This window comes from Panthera pardus, unplaced genomic scaffold (assembly GCF_024362965.1).
Source record: "Panthera pardus isolate Hobbes unplaced genomic scaffold, ASM2436296v1 HiC_scaffold_20, whole genome shotgun sequence".
In the NCBI taxonomy this organism is placed as follows: Eukaryota; Metazoa; Chordata; class Mammalia; order Carnivora; family Felidae; genus Panthera; species Panthera pardus.
In genome coordinates, this window is record NW_026526766.1 from 73,691,793 (window position 1) to 73,705,829 (window position 14,037).

General features: G+C 54.4%; 1 protein-coding gene across 5 annotated transcripts in view; it reads left to right on the forward strand.

Moving 5' to 3' along the window:
* ZNF618 (zinc finger protein 618) overlaps window positions 1–11,006 on the forward strand; it is a 185,468-nt gene extending 174,462 nt beyond the window's left edge. For all 5 annotated transcript variants that reach the window (XM_019454088.2, XM_019454087.2, XM_019454092.2 and 2 more), the window contains 2 exons: window positions 2,337–2,438; window positions 3,105–11,006. In XM_019454088.2, the coding sequence (XP_019309633.2) occupies window positions 2,337–2,438; window positions 3,105–4,621 (1,619 nt within the window). In that variant the 3' untranslated portion in view covers window positions 4,622–11,006. The remainder of the gene's footprint in view (window positions 1–2,336; window positions 2,439–3,104) is intronic.
* Window positions 11,007–14,037: the final 3,031 nt, after the last annotated feature.

A 14,037-nucleotide genomic window follows, 5' to 3' on the forward strand; every position in this document is an offset into this window, starting at 1 on the left:
CACCCCCGATCCTATACTGTGTGTTTTTTAACTATACAGTTTATTTGTATATCTACAAGTTCCACTTGGGTTGGTTAGTTTTTGTTTGGGGTGTTTCACATCTTCCATTGCTCTCCTGATGGTATTCATGTTCTCCTTCATGACTTTGAGCACAGTTCTGATATTTGTGACTGCTGCCGTAAGCTCCTTATTGGATGATTCCATCATCTCTGTCCTTTGTGGCTCTGCTTCTGATTGGTTTTCTCCTGGCGATAGGTCATATTTTCCTGCTGTTTCAAATGCTTGATGCTTTTTCATTGGATAATTGACACTGTGAATTTTTATGTTGTTAGGCATTAGATTTTGAAGAAGCACTGAACTTTGTTCTGGTTTACAGTTTAGTTACTTAGGACCACCTTGGTACTTTGGAGGCTGACTCGTATTAGGGTAGGTCTAGTGCCACCCTTAATCTATGGCTAATGTTGCCCCATAATGAGGGGACCCTCATTATTCCTTATGCATTGAGGTCTCCTTTCTGGTTAAGAGAATGCAATTTGTTTCCTCCCCCCCACCCCCTCCCTGCTTTCTCGTGATCCTTTCCCCAGTCTTATGGAATTTGACCCTATGCTGGGGCAGGTGAGTATTGAGCAGACTCCAGGGAACCCTACTGAAGGTCTCCGGAGCTTTCTATGTGTAACTCCCTCCTCTCTGGTACTTTTCCCTGTAAATTCTAGCTCCCTTGGGCCTTCTGAACATTGATTTTTGCCTCTTCAAATCCACAAGACCACTGGGCTCTGTGCCAGTTCCCTGTCCCTGTGCTGCAGCTTGGGAACGGTGTTCAGGCAAGCCGGGCCATCCTATTGCTTTACCACAGTTGTTCTTCTTTTTCCGGCTTACCTGTCTGAAAGCAGCAGTATGAGTATTCACAGTTGCTTGTAGCTGATGAACCACCACCACAGCAGGTCGTCCTTAATGGGTGGAAGTGAAAGTCCCCTCCCCGTCTATTTTTGATGCATAGATTTGTTTGCTACCTGACTTGCAAGTCTCAAATGCATATATGAATAATGTGTACAAAACTGTGATGAGATCTTCCCTTTTCATTATGCATTTTTCCCTTGTTGTTACAGTCTTCACATCCACCTGCCCTAGTGATTGTAATACGCTCCTTCCAGTAGGTATCTTAGAGCTTCCTAATTAGCCCTGCAGGGCTGAACACATAGATATTGGGGTATCCTCTTCTCTCAGTATGAAAATTGTGGCCTTGGCCTCCAAGGCCCGATGCCTTTAATTGAGAAGGATGGAAGATGTCCGGCAACCTTGAACAAGTGTCACTGACCCGTTCATATCCTCAGATTTGTGATTCTACCTGTAACATGATATTTCAGGGAAATAAACCCATAACAACAACAAAAGCACAGAGAAACAATATTAGAATATCAGTTTAGGCAGGTGAGTTCATAGCAGAACAGTAATATTGGAAACAGCCCAGAAACTCAGCATGTGGTGTGTAGTTAAGCAACCTATTGTATATCATGTGACAGAAGACTGTGTGGCCATTTGTAATGACAGGCATGTTACTCAGACCTTTTCCACTCAGAAATTACCCCATAGGGGCTCCTGAGTGGCTCAGTCGGCGAAACATCTGACTTTGGCTCACATCATGATCTCACAGCTCGTGGGTTTGAGCCCCACATCGGGCTCTGTGCTGACAGCTCAGAGCCTGGAGCCTGCTTCAGATTCTGTGTCTCCCTCTCTCTCTCTGTCCCTCCCTCACTCAGGCTCTGTCTCTCTCTGTCTCAAAAATAAATAAACATTAAAAAAATGTATTGTATGAAAATGGCAAGGAGTAGCCATGTAGGGAGGAGAATAGGCATGAGCTGTCAGTATAGAGCCTGACGTGGGGCTTGAACCCATAGACTGCAAGATCATGTCCTAAGCTGAAGTCGGATACTTAACTGACAGAGTCCCCCAGGCGCCCCCTTGCCCTCGCACATTTCTGAGCTCAAATGTGTGTTGTGGGTGGGTGTGGAGCCTCCCGGACAGACTCCCGCCCACTGTGCACCTGCTGTGCCCTCAGCCCTGTGCTCAGGTCTCTCCCTGCGTCTTCTCTGGTTAGTCCCTCCAGCACATGGGTCACGTCCTTGTGCTCATCCTCTTTCTTTCAAGTGACGGAGTTGAGGCTTTGTGAGGCTTTGCGGACAACAAGATGATTGTCTGGACAGGAGCCAGGATTTGGACCCAGGCCTGGGTCCTAGAAGCCTGGTTTGGACTTACTTCACCCGCCACGCTGTAGTTCTTGTTAGTTGGCGAGCCTCTTGCACCTCAGGGTCACACGCTGTCCCCTTTTGTGCCTGCAGCAGACAACGAGAACAACATCGCCTCCAACCAGTCCCGATCGCCACCCGCTGTTGTGGAAGAGAAGTGGAAACCGCAGGCCCAGAGGAACAGCGCCAACAACAGTAGGTGTCTCCCAGGCCAGAGCCCAGGGGCTCGCGCAGGTCGCCCTAGGCACCCCTAGTCCCCGCTCCATCGTTTCCCTTTGCCCCCCATCCCACCACCTGTGCCTCTCCTGATGATGCAAGACCGCATCTGAAGCTCTTACACACCTCAGACCTCATCTGTGGGAATCGTGGCCTCACGGGATGGGCAGAAGGAAGCCCAGGGAGAGGAGGTGATCTTCTTGTGGTCAGAGAGCACATAATAGCGATAAGAGTCAGAACTGGAATCACAGTCGCCTCAGTTTCTGCTGGCTGCTCTTTCCTGATACCGTGGCCTCCTTGTTTTTATTCACTAGAGATCCCTTTACTGGAGGCAATTCCTGTATCGAGGAAGAAGGTAGACTAGTTGGCCTCGAAGGTCTAGGTGAATGACACATGTAGCACGTGTGTTATACACATGCTGCTGTATTCTGTTCCCGTGCTCACAGCAGACATTACTAATCGATGCTAGAACATCATTCCCACGAGACCGTCACACATCAAAGGCCACCAGCACCGCCAGTTTGTGTACCAGAGGAAACCTACTCGTAATTCCAAACACTAGATGCCTAGAGTGGCAGGCTGCTGCCAGGGAAAGGAACCTCAGATGCCGAGCTGAATTCCGTCTCTCTTTGTGTCCCCTGCCAGCCATGACCGGCGGTTTAACACCCAACAGCATGATCCCCGAGAAGGAGCGGCAGAATATCGCAGAGCGGCTGCTGAGGGTCATGTGCGCTGACCTGGGCGCACTGAGCGTGGTGAGTGGGAAGGAGTTCTTGAAACTGGCCCAGACTCTGGTGGACAGTGGTGCCCGCTACGGGGCCTTCTCGGTCACGGAGATCCTGGGCAACTTCAACACACTGGCGCTGAAGCACCTGCCCCGCATGTACAACCAGGTGAAGGTGAAGGTGACGTGTGCCTTGGGCAGCAACGCCTGCCTGGGCATCGGTGTCACCTGCCACTCGCAGAGCGTCGGCCCCGACTCCTGTTACATCCTCACAGCCTACCAGGCCGAGGGCAACCACATCAAGAGCTACGTGCTGGGCGTGAAGGGCGCGGACATTCGCGACAGCGGCGACCTGGTGCACCACTGGGTGCAGAACGTGCTGTCGGAGTTCGTGATGTCCGAGATCAGGACAGTGTACGTGACCGACTGCCGGGTGAGCGCGTCCGCTTTCTCCAAGGCCGGCATGTGCCTTCGCTGCTCAGCCTGTGCCTTGAACTCGGTGGTGCAGAGCGTGCTGAGCAAGCGGACGCTGCAGGCCCGCAGCATGCACGAGGTCATCGAGCTGCTCAACGTGTGCGAGGACCTGGCGGGCTCCACGGGCCTGGCCAAGGAGACCTTCGGGTCCCTCGAGGAGACCTCGCCGCCGCCCTGCTGGAACTCGGTCACGGACTCGCTGCTGCTGGTACATGAGCGCTACGAGCAGATCTGCGAGTTCTACAGCCGCGCCAAGAAGATGAACCTCATCCAGAGCCTCAACAAGCACCTGCTCAGCAACCTGGCGGCCATCCTGACGCCGGTGAAGCAGGCGGTCATCGAGCTGAGCAACGAGAGCCAGCCCACCCTGCAGCTCGTGCTGCCCACCTACGTCAGGCTGGAGAAGCTGTTCACGGCCAAGGCCAATGACGCGGGCACCGTCAGCAAGCTGTGTCACCTCTTCCTGGAGGCCCTCAAGGAGAACTTCAAAGTGCACCCGGCGCACAAGGTGGCCATGATCCTGGACCCGCAGCAGAAGCTGCGGCCCGTCCCGCCCTACCAGCACGAGGAGATCATCGGCAAGGTGTGCGAGCTCATCAACGAGGTGAAGGAGTCCTGGGCCGAGGAGGCCGACTTCGAGCCCTCCGCCAAGAAGCCCCGCTCCGCCGCGGGCGAGAACCCTGCAGCTCAGGAGGACGATCGGCTTGGGAAAAATGAAGTGTACGATTACCTGCAGGAGCCCCTCTTCCAGGCCACCCCTGATCTCTTCCAGTACTGGTCGTGCGTTACCCAAAAGCACACGAAACTCGCCAAGCTGGCCTTCTGGCTGCTCGCGGTCCCGGCCGTGGGGGCCAGGAGCGGGTGTGTAAATATGTGTGAGCAAGCGCTTCTAATCAAAAGGAGGCGACTGCTCAGTCCAGAAGATATGAACAAACTCATGTTTCTGAAATCCAACATGCTTTAAGACTTGACTTCGGAACAAAAAGAAATAAGAAAGAAAAGAAAAGAAAAAGAGAAGAGAAACATTAGGAAAACACACACACACACACACACACACACACACACACACACACAACACTGTCGCAAACAAAGAAAAGGAATTTAAGTTCTAAACACTGTGGACCTCATTATAAATGCCCCCTGGAAACTTAAGTGCTTTTTCAGTGTGTGTGTGCATGTGTGTGCACACCCGCACACGTGTGGACGTGTCCCAGCACGTGCACCCTGGGTGTGGGGCGTGGGGGCCCCGTGCTCGTCTGCGCAGCCACGGCAGCTCTGTGCACGCATGCACACACACACAGCCCTGGTGCATGTGCACGTGCCTGCTCGCGGGCGCGTGTGCATTAAACTGGGTGTGTCAGGAAAGCTGAGTGGGAAAGAGGGAAGACGCTTCACCTCCTTTTCTCAGTGAGGGGGCTTTAAAGACTCCGTTTTCAGGTGTGCAGATTGGTAGAAAGCTGATGTCGTAAAACGTTCAGGCAGCTGAGATCTGAAGTGACTTGACGCTCTCTGTCCTTGACCCCGTGGTCCCCACCCATCCCTCCCGACCCTCCCCCTCTCCCCCCTCCACGCCCTCCTGACCCTCATGCACCCACCCCTCCCCGGCTGCTCTGCCATGGATTCTCCAGACTGCATCAGATGGACAGTTTCTGCACTGGACTTTGTTCTCGTTCACCTTCAGGGCATTGAGCTGTTGCCTTCGAGATACCCTTGGGTGTCACAGGGCAGCCGCCTTAGAAACACATCTATCTATCTCCCCAAATCAGGAAAGGAGACTTTAAGAATATAAAGCTGACTTTTTGCTTTTTAATATAAGATAGAAAAAAAACATTTTTTAAAGAAGTATAGATACTGTCTCCACTCCTTAATAATTGTTTTTCCTAACATTTTAGCAGTTTTTACCTTTTTTTTTTTTTTTTTTTTTTTTTTCAAATTTGATTTTAGACTCTGCTAGGAGGCACTGAATGTCTGTAACTTATGTTTTGGAGGTTTTTTTTTTTTTTCCCATTTGCCCTTTTTGTTCCTCAGATCACACTGTAAACTAGCTCATCTCAGTGGTATACTCAGTATCCTAAGGTTTTTATTAGCCCTCCCTGTACAGTCCCATTTTCATGTATTTGAACAGCCAAGACCATGAACGTACTTGGCTTGGCTATTTGGGAACCAGGAGTGGGGTTGGAGTCACGGATTTCACAGAGGTGGGGTTCGGTGGAAGCCATAGGGAAGCGTGTGGCTTGGGAGTGTTCCTGAATGTAAGCGGAAGGCCCGTCCTCCTGGTTCGCCGTGTCTGGTACTGCGAATGTCTGATTTATATACCCAGAGTGCATTACACTACTCGCCCCGTCACTGACACTTCCGGCTCCACAGGGACTCCTGAGTCCACCCATGTTCACGTCTGTCTCGCCTCGGACCCACGGCCCCTCCCCCCTCCCCAGGACCCCAGGGATTCCGGTGGTTCCATTGCCCGCAGCCTGGGGTTCCCCACGTGGGCCTCAGCCCTCCTTCCAGGACAGCAGTTGAGCACGGTGCCTTGTGGGCCTAACAGTTGATGTCTTGAAGGTAGAATGGCATTATCAGACCACATTCCCCTTGAGGCTATGAAAGATGGCTTTTCTCTCCATGAGGAATTTACGTTTTACACACTCAGTCCATATGGCAAGAGGGTGGCCCCTTTGCCCTTATACGAGGTGGTTCTGTCACGGTCAGTACTCCACCCCCCACCCCACCTCTCCACGAGTAACGTGCCCGTGGCTGCCTGTCCCCCCGGTGCCCACACCTGTAGGATACAGATGGTTACGCCAAGGGCTTCGGGCGAAGAACGACCACCATCACGGAGGACTCTGCAAAGGCACGTTTTACCATTTTGAGGGTTGACTCCACTCCGTCCCTTCCTGTTAATAAAGCATTACTTAGCCGTGAGATACCTCGATTCCAAAAAGCACTGTACAACATCCCCATCCCCGGGTCCGTAGCAGATGGGGAAGTCGAGTTGGTTCAGAGACTCAAGAAGGCTTAGGATTATAGGCCAGAACAGTGTCCCTGGGGGCCGAGCCCGCTCACGTCACCTCATGAGAACTAACCCAGCTTTCCCCTCCCAAGTGTTGGACGTACTAAAACGCATCAAAGTGTGGCCGTTCGAAGCTTCGCTCCAGCAGGCCGTGGTCTTGGGAACCAATGTGCCATTTCCTCTCCTGGAGAAGCTCTGGGTATTTCCCCCCCCCCATTTCCAATTGGGTCACGTCACCAGAAGAGCCTCCATCTGCACCGGACAGTCACCTGATGGCGCTTTCTAGAGCGCGTGGGAGCATCAGCAGACCTTACGATCAGAGCTTTGAGGACATTCCAGAAGGCAGCTGCAGGGTTGCTGAAGAGTGACAGATGCATCCTGCAGCAAAAGGCCCCTCCGGTTTTGCTTTGCTGCTGGGGGAGGGTCCGCGACCTGGCCCTTTGAACCGCACAAGGAGGATCAGAGTTGCCCACTTGGTGTGGTTGGTGGGAGCAGAGCCTCGGAGCCCGTCCTCCCTCTACTGAAGGCAGAGTGGTTACGCCGTTGCCCCGTGTTTGGGCCAGTTAGTTAGAAAAAAGACATTTTACTCTCTTGCAAAGCCATCAGAGACCAAGCCCAGATAATGCGTTTAGAGCACTCCACATTCTGTTTGGAACACGGGGATATCTGGCCTCCAGAGTGAAAATTCGAGAAAGTCTAGTTAACTAAACTTTAGGTATGAAGTCCTATGTGGCCCCCCCCCCCCCCCGTTCTGTTCTTTTTTCCAACCCTCCGGGCTTGGCTTGCTCTGCAGGTTTAAGGTGGATGCCACTGGACACTCTCAACGCTGTCTCCAGGGGCTGCCTCCTCCAGGATGGTGACAAGGTGGCAGGTGGTCCTTTCTCTCTTGCAGCCACTGGTTCCTCCGAAACTGGGGTCGCAAACAGGAAAGGCTGTATCAAGGTGCCCCTTCAGTCGGCTTTCTCACGCAGGCCATTCCCGTAGTGCACATCTTGCTGCAGTGAACAGCTTAGTAAAATCCAAAGATCTCACAGGCTCAGCCACTGGCCCCTCGTTTCCAGCAATATCCACCTTACCCACATTCTAGTTTAGCCAAAGGACTGAGGTAGACTCTTCCAGTTCATCTCCCGGCACCTCCCGTGGCATCGACCTTCAGAAAGATTCTGTCTTCTGCACCGCCGTTCTGTGACCACTTTGGGACTTTCCACCGCAGGCCCTTGGTTGCTGGCAGAGCAGGAAATAGGGCCATTTCTGTCATGTTCTCGACCGCTCAAGGTGGTCGTCTGCTGACTCGGACACGGCCTGCCTCAAGCCATGCGATTCCCAGGACAGAAATGGTCTGGCGCTGACATCTGTGGAGCCCAGGGGGGAGGTGGAGAGAACGCGCCTCCCCTCTGCGGGGTGTTTTCCCCTCCCGTGAGGCCACTGGGCTTCACCACCAAAGCCAGGGCCAAGGACTGCAGCCTCACGGGTGGTCGATGGAGTAGCCTGGGCGTGGCTGCTCTTGTCCCAACGCCGTTCTCCCTCCCTGTGCCCGGGTCCACCAGCCAGGCCTCCCTCAGATGGGGGCCGAAAGCCGGGAAGCGAAACGGAGGGGCCACGTGAGCAGAGCTCCTGCCTGCACTTCACCTTGGGAGTTCGTGGTGCAGAAAGCCGCGGGCCGTACCTGCCAGCGAGGTTCCTTTGCCACCGTCCCCACCTGATGGCCTCTGGCTTGGCTGCCGGGGACCGGCCCTTGGGTGGGAGAAGGGTACAAAAGTTTCCTGGTGAGAGAACCGTCCGAGGAAGGACTTTGTTTTTGCATCTGGTCCATTGGCTGGCAAGTGACCTCTCCCTGAGTTTGCTCTTTATCTCCTGCACTTTCAAGAAACACCAGGGAAAAACTCTGCAAGGCGTGTTTTCCACTGTGAAGCCTCATCTCGCCTTTGGAGGCCCCTGTGCTTATGCGAGGGGCAACCTGGGGAGACGTCAGGGATGCCGCACACACTCTCGGGGGCCACGCGTTCACGAGAAAGGCTTGAAGGAAAGCTGGGTTGCGGACGGAGCTGGGCTCCTGTGAGCGACCGCCCAGGAGGGGGGCAGTACCTGGGAGCCATCGTCACGATGGCTGCGCTCGCAGAGACGAGAAGAGGAGGTAACACTGGCGTCGGGAGCGGTCTCCTCCCGCCCCGCTGAGCTGGGGTGGAGTTCACAGCACGGCGCCTGTGTCCCCGGGGCGTACCTGACGGGGAGCTCCCGGAAAGGCTGCTGGTTTAGGTAGAACAGAGAGGCTGAGTCAGGCTCCGGCCGACCCCTGGAGACCGTCGGTGGGGGCTCCCGCCTCAGCCCTGCCGACCCCAGCCCAGGCCCCCGGATCCAGCTGGGCCGCGGGGAGGACTGGGAGGGGGCCTGCCCCTCTCTTCACTGTGGCTAACGTTTGCTAGGCCAGTTATGGTGAACCAATGATACAGTGTCTTGTCCTCTTATGTTTCCCTCCCGGTTTCCCCTCTTCAGGGTCTTCTGGAGGATTTGGTGGTGGTGGTGGTGGTATTGTTTTTCTTCCTCTCTCATTCGGGTTTGAGGACGGTGGTCAGTAGAGGCCTGCCTTTCCCTGGAGGGGCCTGTGGGTTCTGTGTGAAGACGCACCTGCTCCCGCTTTGATGAGGGGGAAGGTCCTTAGGTCGCCGTTGGCTTCTGTTCATGCCCCCACGGCCGCCACCGGCCACCACCACGGGTGTCGCTTTAAAGATCCAGCTCCTGTTCCAGAGAAGGATTCGCTAGGTCTGCAGTTGGGCGTCAGCATCAGGACCCACGAGGGTCCTACCCACCCGTGCGTCCCCACCGGGCACCTTGACTCTTCGAACCAAAGTTCCTTAAAGGGGCACAGCCCAGCCTTGTCCGCAACCTCAGGGGCCTGGGATCCCTGTGGCGCTTCCTGAAGTCCAGGTCGGCAGAGACCGTGGGGTCTGCGGCCAGCCGGAAGGAGGCCTCCTCCCACAACCCAGGTGCCAGCCGGTCCCCGCCTGGGGCCCTCCCTCCCGCCCAGCCGGGGGGTGGGGGTGGGGGGGCCGGGTTCCCAGGCGGCGAGCCAGCTCGCGGACTGGCGTGGGGCTGGGACTCGCCAGCCAGGAGAGAGAGGACCCGCCGGGCAGCGCGTCCGGGGCCATTCAGATCCCAAGCATCAGGAAATCATTTTGTACAACCACCCGAAGCAGAGATATTTTTTAAGAAGCGTAAATTATTTTCAGTTGTTTTCTGATCCTGCCTTTTTCTTTTCCCTGCAACTTCGCATCGGTGATTCTTTCACATCAGGTAAATCTCGAGAAAGCCTTGGTGCCCCTCCCTCCCTGCACCCCGCTCAGTAACCACGTGCGTGCACCCCATCCTTTCTCAGTAGTTAAGACGTTCTAGGCAATACCATAGGCACATCTGACTGTGTCTCTCTCTTCGAGTGCAAGAAACTCAAGTCATCTTAAAAAAATACAAAAAAAAAAAATTTACAAAAAAACAAACACAAAAAAAATATCTTTTTTAGGCCAGAGTTTTCTACAGGTATTAATGAATATTTTTCTTAATCCTTATAAGTTTTATGTGTTTAATATTTCTTAATACCGGTAGCATTAATTTATACTTTTGTAGCAACACAATATTTTTATAAACAGCCAGTGCTTGGCTCCAGTCTCCACGAGGGGTTTATGCAGGGCCATCTTGGGACCCTGCGTACCATGTACTGTATTTAAAAAAAAGTTACCTAGTGTCACCCTTGCTGTGTTAATTAACAAAAGACGTTGTTCGCGGTCTCCTGTGTCGTTGGTGTGGATCCAACAGCTCTCCAAGGAGTCACGTTGCATGGGGGTTGAGTTGACGGTTCTTGTGATACGTAAACCCCCGAGACCAAACTTGAGGGTTTATTTAGGGTTTTTTTGTTCGTCCTTTGGGATTTTCGTTCCACTTTGTTTTGGTACCGTATCTCCATTTACAGCCAAATCCGTTTCGTGATGTTTCAAACTTTTTCTGATGTGAAATGGAGGAAAGGAACAGGAAAAAAAAAAAAAAAGATTTTTACAAAGTAATAAAATTTAAAACTGAGCTGTTTCAATGTTGCTGTTTTTACCTGTCTGTTCTTGTCCAAAAGTGGGACATTCCCAGGAAGAAGAGGAAGGTTCCGCTTGGTTCCTTAAATCGCCAAAAGCCCCCGCCCAGAATTCACACCCTACCCCCGAATTCTTGCAACATTATTTCCCAGTTGGTTGATGCCAAGGCAAAAAGACATCCTTTTAATGGTTAGAGAGGATCAGTTACTTAAACGATTTCATGTCAGTGTTGTATTTATGGTTTTACAATAAAACAACCTTTAGGAAGATGGCGGTGTGTGGTGTCATTTCTTGGGTCTGGCGTCGGGCCGTGTCATCCGGTGAGGAGCAGGGCCCTGGTGAGTAGAGATGGGCCGGAGGCAGGATCCCGGGGGTGACACAGCCGGAGTAAGGTCGGGGTGTCAGCTCCTTACCTGAGTCCGTTACTCGTAACCGGCACGAGACCCGGCGCAGCAGACGTGTTGATAAATGAGGGAAAGAAGGGGCTCGTGTGGACCTTGCTTTAAGGAGCATTGTCCCTCACAAGAAGGAGGGACTTCATCTGAGTCCTACAAGCCCAGTGCCCGAGGGCCACGTCCAGGTGTCCTTGTCCAGTGGTTACTTGTGTGCCTCTTGTGACCCCGAACCCGGCAACATCGGCCTCCCCAGGGACACGTGTGACTGTGTGTTGTATCACCCTCCGGTTGGGGAAGAGTGTCCGTGGCTTTGCCGAGTTCCGGCCTGGGTGGACTTCTGCAGGCCACACCCCAGACCCGCGCCTCAGGGCTTCGCTTGAATAGTCAGGCGGAGGGCGAGCAAGTGGAAGGAGAGAGGACGCCAGCAGAAGGCCAGCAGCGTGGCCTGAGTGAGCCAGAAGGGTGAGCGGCCGTGAGGGGTCTGCTCGAAGGCAAACACTGTCTTGCTTTATCCTTGCCTCAACCAGATGACGAGGCGCTGCCCTTGAAGAGGAGGTGGCGCGGATTGGCCGAACAAATCCCCCCGAATCCTGTGGAGCATCTCGCGAGTGGGCTGCCGAGCTGGGCCGTCGGCCCTGCCTTCAGAACCGTCGCGTGGGAGCGGCCTGTGAAGTGTACCGCGTAGGCGTTCCCCAGAGGGGCTGACGGACGTTTAATCGAGGAGTTTCCGTGCGGCTGGAACAAGTTGGTTGAGTCCACTGTAGCCGAGGGCCCTCCCCCATGCTTTGAATGTCACGGTCGCAGAGGGACCGGGCATGGCCCGGAGCCTTTGTACAGCCCAAGGGCCTGTCTCTGGGTTTTCAAGTTTTGTTTTCTTTTTAATGTTTATTTTTGAGAGAGAGGCAGAGTGTGGGGGGGGGGGGGCAGAGAGAGAGCGAGAGGGAGACACAGAATCCGAAGCAGGCTCCGGGCACAGAGCCAGACGCGGGGCTCGAACTCACGAACCGCGAGATCGTGACCTGAGCCGAAGTCGGATGCTCAACCGACTGAGCCACCCAGGCGCCCTTAAAGTTTTTTTTAAAGGGGGCTGTTTCTTTACTGACCAGCCACATCGATCACGTGACAGATGTGACCAGGATCTTTAGTAGGAGAAAATTTGAGGTGAGCCTATTTAAGACCCAAGTGCGTATTGCAGGCACCCACTTGAGAGAGAATGATTGTGGTGCCGTCTGGGACGAGCACCCTGGGCTCCTGACTCAGGGTGACAGACGTGCTTCAACCCGGTCGCATCTTGTCGCACCTGTCTCTAGGACCTGGCAGGCCAGCAGGGGCACTGCAGGGGAGGCCTCATCTCGAGGGACCGTCCCCCCTCAGTGCCTGCCCCGTGGTGAGCTGCTGGGGTGGATTTCAAGAGGATCAAGAAATCTTGGATTTTTTAACGGAAGGCTTATTTTTAATGTTCATTTTTGAGAGAGAGGGAGAGAGCCTGTGTGTGAGTGGGGCGGGGGGGGGGGGGGGGAGAGGGGCGGCCAGAGAATCCCAAGCGGGCTCTGCACCATGGGCACGAGTGTGACGGGGTTCCCTCTCACAAACGAGAGGAAATCAGGAGTTGGACGCTCAACCGAGCTGCCCAGGCGCCCCCGGGAGGCCTGTTTTTAAGTGGCTCATAAAATATAACTTGATGAGCCCACATCCCATCCCCCAGCTGCAGCTGGCCTTGCTACCTGCGGCTTGCTCCCTCTGGTTTTGGCATTTGTCCTTTAGGTCACTTCAGAAGAGCCCTCTTCAAGCCGCCATGAGTGGCCAGCCCTGGTATGTGAGGCACGCGTGCAGGGAAGCAAGATATGGACATAGGACGCGATGACGTCGGTTCGTTCCAGGCCGGAGAGCCTGTCCCTTCTCCCTGAACAATCACCTGTGTCCCTGCCCCTGCACCACCCACTCCTGCCCAGAGAGTCCGGGCCGTGACCACAAACTTCGTCCCTCAGGACGGTGGTCTCCGTTGGAACCCACAAGCCCCAAGCTTGGGACTTTGGGGGAGAAGCCGGGGGTCTTTATGTGTGTTGTGGCCAAGGGGGCTGCAAAGCTTCCTACAGCCAAGTCCTTACATCTGGATCCATCCCCTCCCTTCTTCCTTCCTGATGAGTCTCTTAAGCAAATGGGCTGAGGGCGTGAGAGGCAGCAGCAGGAGCAGCAGCAGGCAGGGTTCTGTGTGGATGGAGCGCGCAAGAGAGATTTATAGGTCAGGTGTCAGCGTGTCTTCTCAGAAGCTCTGGGAGTCACGTTCTGCTAAGTTGGTGACCGAGCCACCCTGGACAGTCTACCTGTCCTCCTCCTCAAGGGAGGACAAGCCAGGCCAGGCCGAGGGCTGCCGGCTCTGGTCCAGTGCCTCGCTGATGGTCCCAGACATAATGCAGAGGTCAGTGAACCCTCTCCTTCCGGGGCAGAGGGCCAGAGTGACGATCCCAGGAGACAGGACCTCCAGGGCCTCGTGGAGAAGCAGCCCGAGGCTCTCTGGCCCCTGGCAGCTCGTGCTGGGGACGTGGCTGCGGCCACATGGTTGTGGCGTGGGTGTTGGTGCCGCAAAGGGCAGGGGTTGTTGCTTCAGGCACGGTGGGCCGGTGGCCGTGACCCGCCTGGCACCTGGGCAAAGAGGGCACAGTCCCCTCTTCTGAACCCTATTCGAACCTCACCCACAAACAAGTCCCCAGAGGTGTTTCTTCTCTCCTTTTCTGGGTTTATTAAAACGACAGGCCCATTTGATAGTGTTGTGGAGTAAACAGAACTGAGATTTGGGTCTCAATCTGCACAGCCAATTTCATGGCCCGAGGACAGTTCTATTACACTTCCAACACGCTTTTCACTTCCGGGGAAAGCTGGGGTAACTCCCGCCTGCCCCGGCTTT